The sequence below is a fragment of the Rhynchophorus ferrugineus genome, unplaced genomic scaffold (genome assembly GCF_030347505.1).
Source record: "Rhynchophorus ferrugineus isolate W39M unplaced genomic scaffold, kcgeb_rfMv2 rfM10, whole genome shotgun sequence".
Classification (NCBI taxonomy): domain Eukaryota; kingdom Metazoa; phylum Arthropoda; class Insecta; order Coleoptera; family Curculionidae; genus Rhynchophorus; species Rhynchophorus ferrugineus.
In genome coordinates, this window is record NW_027472589.1 from 1,780,917 (window position 1) to 1,799,583 (window position 18,667).

General features: G+C 39.7%; 5 protein-coding genes across 10 annotated transcripts; 3 read left to right on the top strand and 2 right to left on the bottom strand.

Moving 5' to 3' along the window:
- The first annotated feature begins 159 nt into the window (after positions 1-159).
- On the top strand, positions 160-1,895 carry LOC143203738 (uncharacterized). Its single transcript, XM_076415996.1, has 3 exons — positions 160-317; positions 395-835; positions 894-1,895. Exons 1-3 carry the CDS (start codon positions 280-282, stop codon positions 1,678-1,680), a joined length of 1,266 nt encoding a protein of 421 aa, XP_076272111.1. The 5' UTR covers positions 160-279; the 3' UTR covers positions 1,681-1,895.
- Positions 1,896-5,305: 3,410 nt separating this feature from the next.
- Positions 5,306-7,364, bottom strand: LOC143203741 (ubiquitin-conjugating enzyme E2 J1). 2 transcript variants are annotated; one of them, XM_076416001.1, is made up of 6 exons: positions 7,318-7,364; positions 6,518-6,753; positions 6,330-6,459; positions 6,095-6,279; positions 5,949-6,038; positions 5,306-5,897 (listed from the first exon to the last, which is right to left on the bottom strand). In XM_076416001.1, exons 2-6 carry the CDS (start codon positions 6,707-6,709, stop codon positions 5,655-5,657), a joined length of 840 nt encoding a protein of 279 aa, XP_076272116.1. In that variant the 5' UTR covers positions 6,710-6,753; positions 7,318-7,364; the 3' UTR covers positions 5,306-5,654. The 2 variants fall into 2 exon arrangements, with proteins under 2 accessions (XP_076272116.1, XP_076272115.1); XM_076416000.1 differs by lacking the exon at positions 7,318-7,364 and adding an exon at positions 6,792-7,118 and having other exon boundaries at positions 6,518-6,723.
- Positions 7,365-7,560: 196 nt separating this feature from the next.
- LOC143203739 (queuosine-tRNA galactosyltransferase) lies at positions 7,561-9,684 on the top strand. Its single transcript, XM_076415998.1, has 8 exons — positions 7,561-7,706; positions 7,762-7,978; positions 8,035-8,099; positions 8,154-8,222; positions 8,270-8,433; positions 8,490-8,642; positions 9,088-9,367; positions 9,514-9,684. The coding sequence occupies exons 1-8, from the start codon at positions 7,683-7,685 to the stop codon at positions 9,592-9,594; spliced, it is 1,053 nt and encodes a 350-aa protein (XP_076272113.1). The 5' UTR covers positions 7,561-7,682; the 3' UTR covers positions 9,595-9,684.
- On the bottom strand, positions 9,400-11,837 carry LOC143203737 (uncharacterized). Of its 2 annotated transcripts, none has more exons than XR_013007420.1 (4): positions 11,489-11,837; positions 10,030-11,424; positions 9,863-9,968; positions 9,400-9,806 (listed from the first exon to the last, which is right to left on the bottom strand). XR_013007420.1 is itself a non-coding variant. In XM_076415995.1 (4 exons), exons 1-4 carry the CDS (start codon positions 11,713-11,715, stop codon positions 9,634-9,636), a joined length of 1,887 nt encoding a protein of 628 aa, XP_076272110.1. In that variant the 5' UTR covers positions 11,716-11,826; the 3' UTR covers positions 9,400-9,633. The 2 variants fall into 2 exon arrangements, 1 of the variants encoding a protein (XP_076272110.1); XM_076415995.1 differs by having other exon boundaries at positions 10,044-11,424; positions 11,489-11,826.
- Positions 11,838-12,274: 437 nt separating this feature from the next.
- Ube4A (Ubiquitination factor E4A) lies at positions 12,275-18,141 on the top strand. 4 transcript variants are annotated; one of them, XM_076415994.1, is made up of 14 exons: positions 12,275-12,558; positions 12,609-13,020; positions 13,086-13,369; positions 13,464-13,643; positions 13,703-13,858; positions 13,969-14,175; positions 14,228-14,334; positions 14,389-14,869; positions 14,925-15,070; positions 16,664-16,813; positions 16,875-17,118; positions 17,174-17,345; positions 17,402-17,597; positions 17,657-18,141. In XM_076415994.1, exons 1-14 carry the CDS (start codon positions 12,394-12,396, stop codon positions 17,814-17,816), a joined length of 3,060 nt encoding a protein of 1,019 aa, XP_076272109.1. In that variant the 5' UTR covers positions 12,275-12,393; the 3' UTR covers positions 17,817-18,141. The 4 variants fall into 4 exon arrangements, with proteins under 4 accessions (XP_076272109.1, XP_076272106.1, XP_076272108.1 ...); XM_076415991.1 differs by having other exon boundaries at positions 12,278-12,558; positions 12,609-13,026; positions 13,086-13,378; XM_076415993.1 differs by having other exon boundaries at positions 12,278-12,558; positions 12,609-13,026.
- The last annotated feature ends 526 nt before the right edge of the window (positions 18,142-18,667 follow it).

Genomic DNA, 18,667 nt, shown 5'->3' on the forward strand with positions numbered 1-18,667 from the left:
CTAATCATATTTTTTGAGTTTGTCTTTACTTCGTCTCATTTTTTGATGGTCAGTGGTCTATTTTGTTTGGCATTTTAATATATAATTTTCGATATACTGTTAATATCTGCAATTATCGATTCTTTGATAATAATCGCTATATTTCGATTAAAACTGCACCTAACTTCGCAGTGAAAGTAGTTCAGCTAACAAGCGGTTTGTTTGTTTTTGTGTTTTTTCAAAAATATGACTAAAAATTCAACAACAATAATAGCGGGAGATGTTTGAACGATATTTAATATGGGAAGTAATTGTTGCAAGACTGGAAAAGTACCTCGGTATATGTTTTTCTATTGTTGTTTTGGTAAATTCGTAATTAGGTCAGATATATATTGAATTTTTTTTTTAATTTCAGGGAAAAGTTGTCATTATTGTTAGTTGGATTAGACAACGCTGGAAAGACTGTGACCGTAAGGGGTTTAGCGGGAGAAGCAATTAATTCTCCCATACCCACGGTGGGTTTTGCGGTAACAAATTTGAAATATTCACATTATGACGTCCGCATTTTCGACTTGGGTGGCGGTCCAGGGATTAGAGGTATATGGCATAATTATTTCGTCAACGCCCATGGAATTATATTCGTGGTGGATTCGAGCGATACGGACAGATTTGTGGAGGTTAGGGAGACGTTGCAGGAACTCCTTTGTCATCCTAAAATCAGTGGGAAACCTCTGTTGATATTGGCTAATAAACAAGACCAAGAAAGTGCCTTAGATGAAATCGATATTATTGAGTGTCTTCTTATAGAAACTTTAGCCAACAAGTACAAATGCCCTACTTTAGTTCAGAGTTGCAGGTAAGAATATTTATTACTAAGGTGGGTTAAATGTGACTATTAAAACATTTTTTTTCAGCGCTAGCGTGACGAACATCAATAAGTTAGACGTGGGAGTCAAATTAGGTTATGACTGGATAATGAATTTCATCGATAAAAATTTTGATGAGCTCAATGTTAGAGTACAGATGGATATAGTGGAACAAGAGCTGAGGGAGAAAGAGGAGATGGTCGCTAAGATCCAGCGGATCAAGGCGGAAAGACAGGCTTTGATGCAGGTGCAGGATCCTGATGTTATCCAGACCTATTCGGAGTATGTGTCGAAATTGAATGGGGAGGCCAATAAGGCATTGCAGGTGGTTGATATCGACATTAATCCGGAGGTTGATTATACTAGTGACTTATCGGAATCGTCGTTAACATTCCCCGCTATTTATCATGTACAAAGCGCCAGTTTAGAACGCGAACGACCAAAGAGTGCCATTCAGTTGGTGAAACATCAGCTACAAATGAATAACAACGCGTTAAGGCGTTCACAGAGCGCCAAATTACGAAGAAACAAGACTGCCCCGGCGAAGACATTCCACGGACGCGAGTTTGTACCCAGTTCGGCTAAAGAACCCAAACGACCAGTCACCCTGGTACGTCCTCTCCGTAATCTTCATTCGGCGGATGCCAGGATATTCAGTGTCAGTGGTCGTATGGGCCCTGGCGGTGATTATTACTCAACCGGCATCGTCAGAGATGTTTTCCAGGTAGGTGACGATGTACTCGCGAAGTCCAAGTCTGCCCTGACGAACGGAAAGGTGAAGGAGGCAGCGGAGCCAGACAGGCTGAACGGTATCTGTGTCGTTGATATTGCATAGATTTACAATTTATTGTTACTTAAGTTATTTAGTATTGGTAAGTTAATGTCTCAATTCCATCCATTCGATCCCAGGTGGCTGTTCTACAGGTATAAATTATTTTTTTAATTTAACAGCTCCCAGGATATTTTAATATAATCATATCTCACGGAAATCTATTCTAGTCATTAGGAGTTTTATATTTTTCTAAAGTCAAATATATGCACTTACTATTATTGGGTTTTTCATTCATTCATTCATAACTAAGTCGCCGAGAAAACTATCGAAATTGCATTATAGTGATATTTTACAGGGTATCGATATATCTATTTCGATATTTTAATAAACATCGATAGGTCCCATAATAAAGAATATCGATATATTATAGAAAGAAATACTGATATTTTTTGCAGTATATATTGATAATTAAGTACCAATCCTTTAAAATTACCTAACATGGTACATTAAACCAAATACAAAAGTTTACCAAAGATAATTATTTTTATTTTGTTTAAGAAATATATTTCATACTTTAAGAAAATAATGGTCTAATAAAAATATTAATATTTTTTTTCAAAGAATATATGGATATTAATTCGGCATATCAATACAAAAATTCAACAGGTCGTGGTGATAATAACGATTGGACGAAATAACTTGCCTTTAACTCGTCGCGACATCTATTGAGATAGAACTAAAATCAATTTATTCAAGGCTCAGGAAACTTTAGTGAAGCTGAAAGAAGTGAAAGATACCCAGAGATGGCGCCACAATTGAAATCAGAGCTACTGCGCCATCTAACAGTGTAAATTCAAAACTTGTCCGGTGATCTTATAGGAAACTTTAATGGATCAGCTCGGAACGCTATAACGGGTCAGAGATGGCGCCATGAGAAAAATAATGAGTTATGTCATTTTAATTATGTATTAAGGAGCAGTGCTTTCTGTTTTACCTCTCCAGTCTCGTATGCTCCTGATGGCAGATTCCGATTTTTCGGTTCAATTTTGACTGACAAAGCGTCCGTCGGTAGTGGGGGCTGGCTGAATTATTGGAATGAAATTGAAAAAATAAATAAAAAAATTGTGGTAAAATGACTTAAGACTGAGATATATTATTTCGTTGAAGTAAATAATAATGAAATGATAGCGATATATGTTTATAATATAATTTTTACAAACTGTAAGTAAAAAATAGGTACTATTGTAAAGATTTTCAAACTTGCAGGCTAAATAGCTAAGAATGTATATATATATTATATAATGAATATATATTATAGAAAATGGTCTTTTTCCTTTTTTAAAAAATATTCATTAGCATTATCTAGTTGTATCTATGTCTCGTACAGGAAGATTCAATTTGCTAGATTTTCCTTGGACATGTGGTATATTCCATTTAAAAATTAATTAAGTCATTTTAAAGTGGAACAGACACCACATACACTTTTTGTACACATACCATTTTTTGTGAACATGAAATAAAACACGTATAATAACAAAAAATACCTTTATTTTGTAAACCTATAAAATTACCCAACAAGGTACATTAAACGAAATACTAAAGTTTATCAAAAATAATTATTTTATTTTGTTTAAGAAATATATTCAATTTTTTTTTGAAAAAATAATGGGCTAACAAAAATATTAATATTTTTTTTTCAAAGAATATATGGATATTATATCCGCATGTCATACAAAAGAAATCAATAGATCTTGGTGACGGTGAATCCACGATAGATATTGTCACAAACGAAATAACTTACCGTTAACTCGTCGCGACATCTATTGAGATAGAACTAAAATCAATTCGTTCAAGGCTCAGGAAACTTTAGTGAAGCTGAAAGAAGTGAAAGCTACCCAGAGATGGCACGACAATTGAAACCAGAGCTACTGCGCCATCTAACAGTGTAAATTCAAAACTTGCCAGATAGTCTTACAGGAAACTTTAACGGATAAGCTAGGAACGCTATAACGGGTCAGAGATGGCGCCATGAGAAAAATAATGAGTTATGTCTTTTAATTATGTATTAAGGAGCAGTGCTTTCTGTTTTACCTCTCCAGTCTCGTATGCTCCTGATGGCAGATTCCGATTTTTCGGTTCAATTTTGACTGACAAAGCGTCCGTCGGTAGTGGGGGCTGGCTGAATTATTGGAATGAAATTGAAAAAATAAATAAAAAAATTGTGGTAAAATGACTTAAGACTGAGATATATTATTTCGTTGAAGTAAATAATAATGAAATGATAGCGATATATGTTTATAATATAATTTTTACAAACTATAAGTAAAAAAATAGGTTCTATTGTAAAGGTTTTCAAACTTGCAGGCTAAATACCTAAGAATGTCCATTATATTATAGAAAATGGTCTTTTTCCTTTTTGAAAAATACTCATTAGCATTATCTAGTTGTATCTATGTCTCGTATAGGAGGATTCCATTTGCTAGATTTTTCTTGGACATGTGGTATATATTCCATTTAAAAATTAATGAAGTCATTTTAAACTAGAACAGACACCACATAGACTTTTTGTACACATACTATTTTTTGTGAACATGAAATAAAACACGTATAATAACAAAAAATAATTTTATTTTGTAAACCTTTGAAATTACCCAACAAGGTACATTAAACCAAATACAAAAGTTTATCAAAAATAATTATTTTATTTTGTTTAAGAAATATATTTAATTTTTTTGAAAAAATTATGGGCCAACAAAATTATTAATATTTTTTTTCAAAGAATGGATATTATTTCCGCATGTTAATACAAAAGAATTCAACAGGTCTTGGTAATGGTGAAACCACGATAGATGTCGCTACGCGCGAAATAACTTACCGTTAACTCGTCGCTACATCTGTTGAGATAGAACTAAAATCAATTTGTTCAATGTTCAGGAAACTTTAGTGAACCTGAAAGAAGTGAAAGATACCTAGAGATGGCGCCACAATTGAAACCAGAGCTACTGCGCCATCTAACAGTGTAAATTCAAAACTTGCCAGGTAGTCTTACAGGAAACTTTAACGGATAAGCTCGGAACGCTATAACGGTCAGAGATGGCGCCATGAGAAAAATAATGAGTTATATCATTAGAATGTACTAAGGAGCAGTGCTTTCTGTTTTACCTCTCCAGTTTCGTATGCTCCTGATGACAGATTTCGATTTTTCGGTTCAATTTTGACTGACAAAGCGTCCGTCGGTAGTGGGGGCTGGCTGAATTATTTATTGGAATGAAATTGGATAAAAGAATAATAAATAAAAGAATTGTGGTCAAATGACTTAAGACTGAGATATATTATTTTATTGAAGTAAATAATAATGAAATGATAGCTATAAATGTTTATAATATAATTTTTACAAACTGTAAGTAGAAAATACGTACGTTCTATTGAAAACATTTTCAAATTTGCAAGCTAAATAGTTAAGAATGTCATTATATTCTAGAAAATGGTCTTTTTCCTTTTTTAAAGAATACTCATTAGCATTATCTAGTTGTATCTGTTTCGTACAGGAGATTCCTTCTGCTGGATTTTTCTTGGACATGTAGCTATGTTCCATTTAAAAATTAAGTCATTTTAAACTGGAACAGGCACCACATACACTTTTTGTACACATACTATTTTTTGTGAACATGAAATAAAACACGTATAATAACAAAAAATCCCTTTATTTCGTAATAAAGTCCAGCCCCACATAAAGTGTTGATACAATAACCGTTACTTCAAGGCATGATCACATCCTTGATTTATTGATTTCATATAATATATACATAACTAAAATCTAACATTGCTTTTAGTTTCCAACATCCCAGTCACTGTCAGTGGGATATCGAAAGCAATGTTAATACTGCTAAAAAATCTATTCTCTACAATATCAAACAAAAAAGAACTGTAAAATCTTTGGATGTAGTGATTATACACAGTTAAACACAAAAGAGCATTCTGGTTAGATTAGTATATACAAAATTTATAATGTTTAATTGAATGGTATATCTAAATAATTATTCCAAAAAGAACAGTCGCCTTATTAAAATTAGAGCTATAACAAAAAGTATGGCGTAAATTTCTATAGGGCAGCGGTTCGAAGAATCTGTAGACCTCTGGCTCTGTACCTGATATGTATCTTCATTTGTTTCACTTTCCATCATTGTATCTGCGTTAGAACAATCCGCTGCTGTCCGTGGCACCGATTCATTATAAGTAGGTTTTCGAAACACAGCTGCTCTAGCTCTTGGGACGATTGGCTATTTACAAGAAGATGTTAAAACAAACAGTTATTGGTTTTTCGGACTTACCGTAGTTTTCGGCAATTTCTCTGAAAAAGTCTTCTCAGGGTCATGGTCTACTGCTGTCACCTCTTGTTTCTGGTTAGGGTCGTCTTCAGCCTTCAAAAATGGGCCTCAATTACTTATACACAATCCACAATATTACAAGAAATTACCTTTAAGTTAATGTTTTGTAACAAACTGGATTCCTCCTCCGTTAAGGCAGGCAAAAATCCCTTATCTGCATTCAATAATATATCAGCAACTTTGCCACAGGTAGAACATTCCCACTTTTTGGAAGCCCTGGCCATGGTATGACGTTCTTCTTTGGTATAATCTAGTGATCCCACTGTGCTGCCACCTAAAGTTGTATGATTAATAGTGAAATAAAAACATCCGCCCTCGCAGTACCTTCTGTTGGCATAAACGCGATTAAGGCTAACAATGCTGTTCGTATGGACCAAGAAGGTTGCCAACTTTCTGGGTGATATCCCGATATGGATAAACAGATTTTTTTGTTTACTTGAAATCTCCCATTAGGCTATAACGATAAAGATACAATTAAACTGAGATCGATGAGTTTGTGTCATAATAATTACAGTTAATAGAATTATATTAGGTGGTTGCATAGGGTACTGAGGAGGCAGTAATATTCGTCCGTGGTAGAAACCCCCCTGGAATTCTGTATCAGGTGGTCCTCGAATGGTAAAATGCCACTCAAACAAATTATCCTCCACGGGGCAAGCATAATACTCTTCGGTAGGATTTCGAAGTTCGGAAGCCTCCCTCATAAGCCTCTTTACAGCTACAAATACACGTACGTAACACCTAATGTCTGGTTAGAAGAACATTAATAAACGCTAGAAAACTTACCAGGACTTCTCAAATTATACTTCGTTTCCAAAGACATACTGAGAATTTTGGATAATACGGAAATAGGAACTACACTAATTAGAAAACATATCCCATAAATGTTAATAAGTACTAACTCAACTGATAACAAAATAAACACATCAGTTTTTGCGATATATATAAACACGTCAGTTCATATCACAAAATATGTAACATCGTACTATTCCGTGTCAGATATAGAAACATTCTAGCAAATTGCAGAAACTGGATTATATTAATTCCAATTTGTCTGTTATTATTCGTAAATAAATAATTTAATATATAATAATAATACAAAATCATTGGAAATTGATACCAGCTCCATCTCTGCTATTTGGTGTATATTAACCATTGTGACATATTCTAAAAATTGGGAAATCATCAAAAGTTTTTGTTAAGGATTTTTTGTTCATTCAAGTAAAACTTTATTTTAATTTATCAATCAACTGTTTTTCTCATTCAATAATTAATTTTATTTTAATAATTTATATGAACAATTCTTTCTTACCGTTGTGGCTCCATCTCTGAAAACGACAGAGCTATTTGGGAAGTAACACATCCTGATCATAGATGGTACTATATCGCAGACTGGAAGTATTATTTGTTGTTGGAATATAGTACTGAAATTTAAAAATTTGTTTTAAATCATTAAAACACTTAAACTAGCAAAACGATTCGATTCATAAACAATAATATTTTAGACCATCATGCAGGCAACTTTAACACAGTTCTTACTACTTAAACATTCCGGTATGGTTCATAGATGGCGTCATGGTTGAAATGTATATTATGTTAAATATCCGGTTTTGTTTAATTTGCATATGTTTCCAATGGGTTTGTTTATAAATAAAGTAGTTGGACATGTGACAAAACATGCAAAATCAAGACCACCTTGTGGTAAGTAACGACTGAGATTGTTTTATTTCAACGTCCCTCAATATCTTTATTTAAGAGCATTATTGTACCAACTTACAATGGTTCTCCCTGGATTAAAAGATGTTTTGATAGTGTCTTGAAGCAGACAGCTATTGGAGCAATAAATTTGGAGATATGTGTTTGCGACGATTGCAGCAGTGATGATACACCGAAATTATTGAAAGACTGGAAGTGCACTTTTGAGAATTATGGGGTGGCGTTTAAAATCGTTCGAAATGATGAAACTGGCGGAGGTAAATGGTAATTCGTTCAATATTATTTTTGAAGACGGTCGATTTTTTTTAAATAGTGGGCCACGCCAAAAACAAAGCCGTCAGCATTAGCACGGGGGTTTTTCTCTGTTTCCAAGACATTGTAGGTAATGAGTCACATCATTATTGAATAGAATGTGAATAGTACTGTTTATAGGATGATGTCATGTTGCCTGATCGGGTTATGAAACAATACGAACGAGCCTTATCGGAACCGTACAATACCGTGAGTCACCTTAACCATAATGACAATATTTGCACAATTAAGATTAGATCGTAGGTTGCCAGTTCAAGAGGGAACCCTTCAACTCCACTAAGAGGTACACGAAATGGGCAAATTCCCTCACCCAGGACCAGCTCAACCTGCAAGTCTATACGTCTCACGGACCCACCGTCATAATGCCCACCTGGTTTTGTCACAGGATGGTCTTCCAACGGTTGGTCTCCTCTTAACACTACCGGTAGTTCTCATGTAAATCATTGGGTATTGCAGTGTAGGCGGCTTCCCTGACACCAAAACGGGATGCCCGGAAGACTTGATCTTCTTCAACAAGCACCTGGATCTGGGCGGGAGGATTTGCAGAGTCGAGGAGATTCTGTTGACATATACTTTCCATGCTAATCAGACGACTTTTTCAATTAACGAGTAAGTGATGTTTGTGCCCGCAAAACTGGAAAAATATTCCGTGTATTAATTTTATGTCTTGACGCAACATCGCATTTTGACACAAGAGTATTTCTATGTTTTTTATTCGGAAATTCTGACAGAAAGAGTGAAACTTTTCGGGTTTATATATAATTTGTCATAGTTACGTTGCCGTGGTCATGATAACCGTTATTATGGAAAAAAATATAATTACAAGTTACTATTATTAGAATAAACCTTGACCGAGAGATTCTAACATTAGATAAAAACTATTTTTTATATGTGAAAATTTGAAGGATTACAGATAATGCAGTGGAAATAAAAATTAAATCTTTTCTCCATACTATTTTCACTCATTTGTTTTTGAACATGTCAAATATTACTATGTCACCATTAAGGGGTTATATCACAATTATGTGGAAACACAGGGGTGTCCGTTTTTTAGGGAAACAATATGGAACGTCCGCTTGGAGCGTCTCCAGAGGACCGTCCTGACTAGGTGGCCCAAGTTCACGATATGGAACGCGGGGAAACAGGGGCGGAGATTCTACAACTGCCTGTCGGACGAGAATAGAGATAAAGTCGTGTCCTTCTGCGACGTGGACCTGAACAAAATCGGGAAGAAATACACGCCGTTCGACGCGACGGAGAGGAGGTTCGGGCAGGAGGTGGACATCATTCATTTCAGAGACGCGACGCCTCCCTTCGTAATTTGCATCAAAATTGTGAGCAGTTTTTTTTTAACGAAAAACGAAAATAATATTGCGATATTTTTAATCTTACAATAACATCATAACAAATTCTATAATATAATTTGGTTTTTGGCGTTGCATTTTAGAGAAAAAACAAATTAACGTCCTGCGATTTTCAGGACATGACCGAGGGCGCGTTCGAAGACAACCTCAAGACCCTGAATCTGAAGGAGGGCGTCGATTACGTCATGTTCAGCTGATGGAGCCTTTGTAGTAGTAGTAGTACGTAGCGGCGTCCGTTATTCACCACTGGTTTGATCTTGAATAAAATTTGACTTCTTCGAGTATAATAGTTTTCTTTCCGTCAATTCTGACCAAGAAAATTCCTTATATCTCAATGCCTCCTGAGATGCCTCGTCCTCCCCGCCCATCGATAGTTTCCCGGACGGTAGTTGCAGTTCCTTCCTCCCCCCTGCGACCACAGGAATATATGAAACGAATTTTTTACAAATCAAAAAAGACACTTACTCAATATCTTAATGAAAATGTTGTTGGTTGAAAGGGTGTACAGCATCACCCTTCCAATAACAAAGTTTGATAGCTGGGGAGTGTAATCGTCGTTTATTTTGAGGACCTGGAACAGAAAAAACGTAGTTGGCGAAAAAAAAAAAAACGAGTGCGACGGGCATGGGCACCTTTGATCCATTACCTTGAAAGCGATGACGTCCCCGGTCTTGGGCTGGACGTCGTCCATGGCCGCCGCGTTCGCTATGTCCGCGTCCGTGCCGATATGTTTGATTTCCATCACCGATTCCTCGTCGCTGAGAACTATGGCGGGCGGGATCTTGATTCCCTGGGTGTTGTTCTCAACGTTATCCGTTTTTTTCTCCTCGTTTTTACTGTCGACGTCGTCGAATTTGATGTGGATGCTGGGTGCGACGGACTTACCGCTTAACCGAACCGACACGTCCGGCAGAGACTGGCTTAGATTCGTCTCGTTCGCGTCCCGAGACGGCTTCTTCCGTTTCCGACTTCGGATCCTCTTCCTCTTTGTTATACCGTCCCTCAGGTTCTTGTCCCCCTCCGGTAAACTGTCGAGGAACACCGCCCGCTCGGGCTTAATTTCCGACAGGTCTGAGTCGTGCTTCGCGGAAAGGTCCGACCTGATAGACGACAGTTCCATCGTTTCCGAGAAGCTGGACGATTCCGAGGTGATGCGGGTGTCCGCGGCGGGTCTGAAGGGGGTCGACGAGACCGAGAGACTGGTCATTTCCGCCGGATTCTCCGTTTTATTCGTACCCGAGTCCTCGTTAGCCGCCTTCGCCCCCGAGGAGTATTTAGCGTCGTCGTCGTCCCCTTTCTCGGCGTCCTTCATCGTCACGCTGATGTCACGACTCGAAGATTCCTCGAAACTGTTTATTAGCTCTCGGACGGTGGGATTCGACGACGTAGCGCTCTCGCTAACGGACGTGTTAGTGGCTTGTTCGTCGAGTTCCCTAACCACGTCGATCCTCACGATGTTGATCTTGTTCTTCGCCAAATACTCATCGGTGATTCGGCTCGGGGGCACGTACTTGGTGTACTTCGAGATGGGAGTATCGACGTGTCGCGATAACCGCACTGGTTCCGGGGCGTTGGCCCTCCCGAAATCGTTGCACGATTTAATGTGGTCCTGTATTTTGGGCAACACCGTCTTTATACTACAATCCTGGGCCTGATCGCTGGGTCTCGAATACTTCTCGGTTTCCTCCCTCAGTTTCTTCTTGATGGCGCTCACCGTTTGGACGTTCTCGCTACCGCACGCCTCCTTGTGTCGCTCCTTGTCCCTTTTTTTCTTCTTGTGTACGTGTTCCGCCACGTCGTCGTCAATGTTCCGTTTCGACTTCTTCGATCTGGGCTCGTGAACGTCGTTATCCGTGCAGCTGTCCGTGTGCGTGCGATGTTTCTTCTTGCATTTCTTTTTCCTTGGGGACAGGGTTTCGGTTTCGTTCTCCTCCACGATCATTTCCAGATCGACGGGTCTCGTTTGTTTGGCGTTCTTCGCCTCCCATGCCGGGGCCTGGTCGGTCGAGGGACCCTTCGGTATCGCACTGAAAACAACAAGAAAAAAAACGCTGGTCACGATAACGCCGGACCGGCTATTTATCGACATACCAGACGGTTTCGTTCCGCTGCAAGACACCGATATCCTCGGATTCGGGTAAAAAGTGACCGCCGGTCGAGAGATAAAAATCTCGTATTGAAAAAATCTGTGTCAGACGGTTTTGTAAATCACTGACCGATCTGATGGAATCGTTGACGAAAATCCTGGCAGTCCGGCGATGATCGTAGAAGAACTGGCTTAAATCGACGATGATTGGGAAAAACGGGTTGGTACTCATGTTCTAGCCGTTCGGAATTAGTTTTTTTTTTCAAATTGATGTACTTCCGATCACACAGACACTCAATACGCGCACATATTTTTAACCGAAAAACCGCTAAGCTAACCAAACATTTCTATTTGATTGTGTCAAAACTTTCTTCCGTTATTATTAATGTTGTGTGTAATCGAACAATAGCTTGTAAAGTATGCAACCCACAATGCACATGTCATAAAATACTAATTATATATTACGAGTCATAGTTGTTGAATAAAAAATCTGTTTCATGAAGAATGACCTTTTATTTGAATATCTACAAATTACAATTTCGGAAAATATATAATATAAACATTTTCTAGGGAGGCTATTTCTCCTATAATTCGTAAAGATCTGAGAGAGACAGAGTAATTGAGTTTTGATACATATTCTCAATGTTTTATGTACCTTTATATGTTTTAAAAGTATGGTCATAACCGGTACGGTTCAAAACATCTTGCTATTTATAATAAATGCAGGATATAATTTGTCATGGTCGAGAAATATCGATCATTTACTCTTACTCCAAAACAACTAATAGTCATATGTTTCTGACGTTTCGTGCAAAAACAACCGTACGTCAGAAAAACATGAAAATCAAAAAACAAGTATCTTTTTAATATTACAAGGTCCCAGCCCAATCGCCAGTACACAGTTTCCACAATGGATCGTCAATTATCACGTAGAATGTCGGGTGCGAATCCGTTCGCGGCCCTTTTTTACAGCGCCAGCCAGGACCATCTCGAACCCCCCGAGCCGTCACTCAACGATCAGTTGGAGGAGATATTCAGCTTCACCCTGAATGAGAAAGCCACCCTCACCAAAGAGGTACTGCCGCGTTTTTGTTAAACATCGAGAATCATTGATGTGCGTTTTAGATTTTGTTCCTGGACGAGGTATACAAGGACCTGAACACCACGGTCTTGGACATGGAAAATATCGATCAGGCGTTGTTCGACCGACTGTTTATGTGTCAAAAAGACAACCTGACAATAATCCAACATCGAAGGTTGAGTTTTCGAAATCCCCACGCCATAGAGATCCAGCCCATTCGGTATTTGTACAAGGCCTATGTGAAAGTACACGAGAATCAGTTCTTGAAAGCGGAGAATAGGTTAGAGATTCGCGATAAAATCATACAGAACGTCGCTACTTCCATCATTCAGCCCGACATATACGTCGATCAAGACATGGAGCAGCAAATGATTGATTTGTTGAAGGAAGGAGGTGCTCATTATGATACATTTTTTGTTGAAGCGGCTAGACGAACGTTGGACGAAGAGAATTATGGTAGGGGTAGGTTTAATGCTAAGTACAGTTTAGTAACTGTGTTTTTGTTTGTTTTTTTTAATTAGATGACATTATTTTAACCTCGTTCATTGATCAGATGAACAGGAAAATCACCATAGAATTACAGAAGTGCTCTCTGGTTAATTTGGATTATAACATTTTTAATTACTTTAATGTTTTCACGTCGAACGACTATCTGGCGGAGATTTTCATGGATTGCTGCGTGCCGAATAAGCTTCATGTGGGCTCGGAGTACGCGAACACCGCGATCGGCGCTCTGTTTAATTTGTCAGTGCTGCCCAAGGCACCGAATGGTACTTATGAATATTTTACTACCCCTATGGATCAGGTCAGTTATGTAAGCACTTTTATCACCCATTTTTATTGGTGTATTAAGTGTTGTTGTCTGGGAATGACACCGGATTGATTTTATGGATGTTTAGCCAGGAAATTCGCGGACGGAGACGTTTTTATGGACCAGTTTGGAAAATATCACTGAACACATCCACAGTTTCCTGTTGGTGTTGCTCAAATGCAACAATGCCGTGAGGAACAAGGTGCTGAACTGGTTGGGAGGCTGTCTGAAGTATAATGTGGACAGGGGTAAACTGTGGAACTCACAGGTACTGGTCACGACTAGTTTCGGGACGGTTGGTTAACCAAACTGCGTACTGCGTTCTAGGCTCCGCCCGAATTAAACCCGGCTAACTACACCACCGTGTCCGATGGGTTCATGATCAACTTCTGCAACATCCTGCTGAGGTTATGCAAGCCGTTCTGCGCGGATTTTAAGGATAAGAAGATACTGAAAGTTGATCCCAGCTATCCGGCAGTACCGGTAAATGTTACTGTTAAAAACCTATAAATTTATTGACAGGACACCATACTAAGAACTAATTCTCGTTCGTTAAGTCTCATAATATTGAATCGCTCGTTCTTTTTAATCAGAATAACATGGCGGACGTAAAGGGGGTCCACATGTACGACCTCTCGTCGGAGACCTGCTTTTTACCAATCGGGAACACCGAATATCTGGAAGAGGTGCGGGAGACGGCGGACAAGTACAATTTCATAACTGAGAGCTTCTTCATGACGCAGAAAGCCATCGATCTGGGTTACAGGGTGGCGGTCGATCGCATCATGAAGATGAGTCATGTAAGTCCGACGATATTCCTGGTGATTCCGATATAATTTTGGTCGTTTCCAGGAGATCGGCCGTTTGGAACGTACCTACAGGGACGCCGTCCAACAGTCGGGTCATCACTCAGACGTGGCCACCTCGTTGCACGATCGTCTAGTTTCCCAGTTGACCAAGTTAGTGGGTATCTTTAACAAACGGGACGCTGTCTATGTTTTTTTAAATTCCAGATTCTTGTCGCTCAAATGTGTCCTGTCCGAACCCAAACTGCTCAAGGACATGTTCGACTTCATTTCTTCTACGTCCTACTGGCTGACGCAGGTGGCCATCAACACCACCTACTCGGAGAACGACAAAACCTTTGCGCCTTCGGAGGAGGCCGCCATCACTTTCCCCCTCCCCGACAAGATTCCCAACACCCTACGATGCATCCCGGAATTCCTGTCGGAGAACATCGTCTCCTACCTGACCTTCCTCAAACGTTTCAGCCCGAAGACCTTCGAGGAAGTCGGCTACGACAAGATGGAGCCCGTCGTCACCTTCATCCTGATCTTCATGGGATCTAGCAGCCACATGAAGAACCCGCACATGCGAGCGCGTCTGGCCGAGGGCCTGGAGTCTCTGCTGCCCAACGACAAGGAGGAGCCTCTGCATAACCTCGGCATGTATCAGAGGAAGCTGATCTTCAACGAGCATCCTCATAAAATAGAGGTGAGTGGCGTAATTGGTGGTTGGTTGAGGTTTAGTGCCCGATTCCCGGTTGCAGATCGTCAAGAACCTGATGAGCGTCTTCGTGGGCATCGAGATGACGGGACAGAGCGTGCAGTTTGAGCAGAAATTCAACTACAGGAGACCGATGTACAGGATATTCGAGTACCTGTGGGAGATACAAGAGTACATTGATGGTTTCAAGTGAGTATTGTAATGCGTTTTGCGACTGGTTTGGAATTGAGATTATACTGAAAATCAACATTAATATGTTGTGTTGTGAATGCTTCCTTACAAGAAGACGAAGCTAATCTTACATTTACCCATCTTCCAGTTTACTACTTACCCATCTGCAACTCTATTCTAAACAATGGTCTTGCATGTAGTTTACAGCGGTTTTGTTGTTACACTTCTTTCATGTCTGGTAAATATTACGTTTATGGCTTCGCCAAATATTTTGCAGTAAAAACAATGGGACTCTCTGATCATGACTAATTACTTGCGATATCTTCTCTGGTGTCTTTTTTTTTCTGGCCTAAAACCAGGCGGTGGAATGCATGACGCATACCTGGGTCGTGGAATCTTGCCCTGGAGTAACAAATTGGACCGGGTTGTGAGGGACTGCCTCTGGGCTTACCAATACATTAAACCGAAACCGCCTCACAGTTGACCCCCGTGGATCGCTACTGCTACTGCATTAAATTTGGGGGTATGGAACCCGATGATCGGGCAGCCGTTCTTGGGTATGGGGACCTGGAGATTCGCAAACTTGAGTTAACACATGACTGGATATTGTCGTATGGGGGCAAAAGTTATGACTGCAGCGACGGAGGTCGTTTCAGCCTGGAAAAGTGGGTAGGTTAACGGTGACGCGGTGCTAAGCTCCCAGCATGTCGACCAGTTCGCGAACAAGCGCGTTTTCAGAAGAACTTGAGTTGAGTTATTATTTGTGGAATGATTGAGATATGAAGTGCTTGATTTCTGGAGTGTTAGTTTCTCTATAAATTTGATTATTTGTGACAAACCATGGAGCGTCCTGACCAGCTTATTTTGGAAATCATGAAGCCGTTTCACCTGGTTGGGTGTAACAAACTTAAAGTAGACATTAGATCCATAGAGGAGTACGGACCAAATTAACATCTTGTAAAATAAATCGCATAATCGAGCTTCTTCTGTAAACGTTCATGAATTGTAACTTCGAACTTGACCGATCTGAAGTAGAGTCTGAATTAAATAAGGCTGGGGCCAGCGGGGAACCTTGAGATATGCCAGCATCGATGTGTTTTCGGCTGGAAAGTGTTTTCCTAATTTTGACTTGGAATGATCGGTCCAATAGTTTGATTAGACTTGATGAGAGCGGTTAGATCTTCTGGGAGGCCATTTTGCGTTCAAACAACAATAGAAGGACTGCTCCAAGCTTTTTACGTTAGTCAAGAGCGTGATGGATGTGTCCGGCCAGACGGGTAGCTTGATGGAGGGATGAGTGGTGAGCGCCAAAGCCGGATTGTTCATCAGGAATTATGTTGTTTTCCTTTGTGAAAGAGTTGAGTGCGTAGAGTATTACCCTCTCGGCAAGCTTCGAAATGGCTCTGGTGTCTTTTCCCATGGCTTCAGGATTTAAGGGTGTACTTGTTTAAGCTGCAGTTTTTACATGCAGTTTTTCTTTTTCTTTTACTTCAATTTTAACTTGCTTTTTTAATAGCACTAACATCTGGGGAAGGAATCCATCATTCTTTCCTTTTCTTAACATCATTGAAATCCTGTTGTCGATCATGAATAATTGTGTCGCATTGTTAGATCACTAGCGGAGGAAGCGGCTGCCAACATGGAAGCCGTCAACCCGCCACTATTCCTCAGATTCGCAAATCTGCTAATCAACGACGCCATCTTCTTGTTGGACGAGGCTCTGGCCAATATGGCGAAACTGAAGGAGATGCAAACGGCCCAGTAAGTCCCCACGTGCTTTCTCGATTTCGCGTTGGTTGTGATACAGCCGCTTCGATTTCAGCGAGAACGGCGACTGGGACAGTCTGAGCGCTCAGGAGAGAGCCCAGAACATGAGTTATATGCAGCACATCGGAAATCTAGCTCGCTCCGACAACATACTGGGAAAGGACACCACCACCACGCTGGAGAAGCTCACCTCCAAGATCACCATCGTGTTTACTCATCAGACCATGGTGGACAGGATCGCGTCCATGCTCAACTACTTCCTGTTGAACTTGGTGGGTCCCAATAAGAAGAACTTCAAGGTATCCATCGATTAGCTGCGATTATACCATTGCTGATTGTTTTCCATTTTTCCAGGTGAAGGATTCCAAGGAATATAGTTTTGATCCAGCGGGTACGGTACTGGACATCTGCAAGATCTACGTCAACCTGAAAGACAGCGACGCCTTCTGCTTGGCCATCTCGCAGGACGGACGTTCCTACAGCCCGAACTTGTTCAGTCTGACGGAGGATGTCCTAATCCGCATCGGTAAGGTGTTCTTTGGGCATTCTGTTGGAGGGATTTTAGATAATTATTTTCTTCAGGTGGAGGTATGTTGATCGGAGAGGTGAAGGAGGTCGCCGCGAAGGTGGCAGAGAAGGCCCAGGAGTACAAGGCGAACGAGGAGGCCGTGTCTGAGGCCCCGGACCACTTCCTCGACCCCATAATGTCAACGCTGATGACCGATCCGGTTATCTTGCCCAGTTCCAGACAGACGGTCGACAGGACGACAATAGCCAGGTATCTAGCCCCCCCTGTCTCTCTTCGCCTTGTCTGATTTAACTCTGTCTCTTCTTAAGGCACCTGTTGAGCGACCAAACGGATCCCTTCAACAGGTCACCACTATCCATGGACCAAATCATTCCCAATACCGAACTCAAGGAGGAGATCTCCCAGTGGGTGCAGGAGAGGTGCAGCAGGAAGTCGCAGCAACAGCAGCAGTCGCAGCAAGATTCATAAAATCATAATTATCCAGTTTTCGTTTCGCCGTTGTCGATAATATATAACTTACTGCATGCCATGTTTCCTTTTTAAAGCGTATTTAAAACAGTAATAGGTGTTCTACACATATTCCATTAGATGTACGCGACATTCAGTCCGGTATAGGTGCTCTGTTCGGCGAGTTGCGGAGATTGCCGGGTGTTGGATTTAGGGGCCCTTCTGTCCAGGGGCGGGGGAGTGTTCCCTATCGATTCAGTGTGATGGATAGATACAAATATATTTTCTTGTTATTAATGTTTTGTTGACGAATATCGTGAAGTTATTCAATAAATGTTTAAAATAGGTCCGTTGTATTATTTACTGACCATTACCGATGACCATTTTCCTCAAATTTGTCTGTTGTTGGAATTATCCATATATACAATTTAATGTTACATTGAAATATTATATAAAATATATAAACAATACAGAAAAAAACGAAACACATTAAAAAATCATAAAAAGGAGCAAAAATTATCTCTACAGCAATTAAACGGAAAAGATCGTATAAGAAGAAAGAAATAATTTGTTCAAAACTTATATATCTGTGCAGAACAGATATTCATATTATTTTCAGAATTCAAACAAATGTATCGTATCATTTACTCTGTATCAAAAATATATAAAAATGACGGTGATGGTAATAATTTAATTGCACAAACGTTATTAGTTGCATATAAATAATAATAATATGATTTAAAGTTAACGAACATGTTTTAATACAAACAAAAATTGTATTAACACTTCGTTAAGCAAATTAATTAAATCTAACTGATATATCCTAAATACCGAAATTAATTTAAAATCAATAGAATGGTGCAGGATTACAT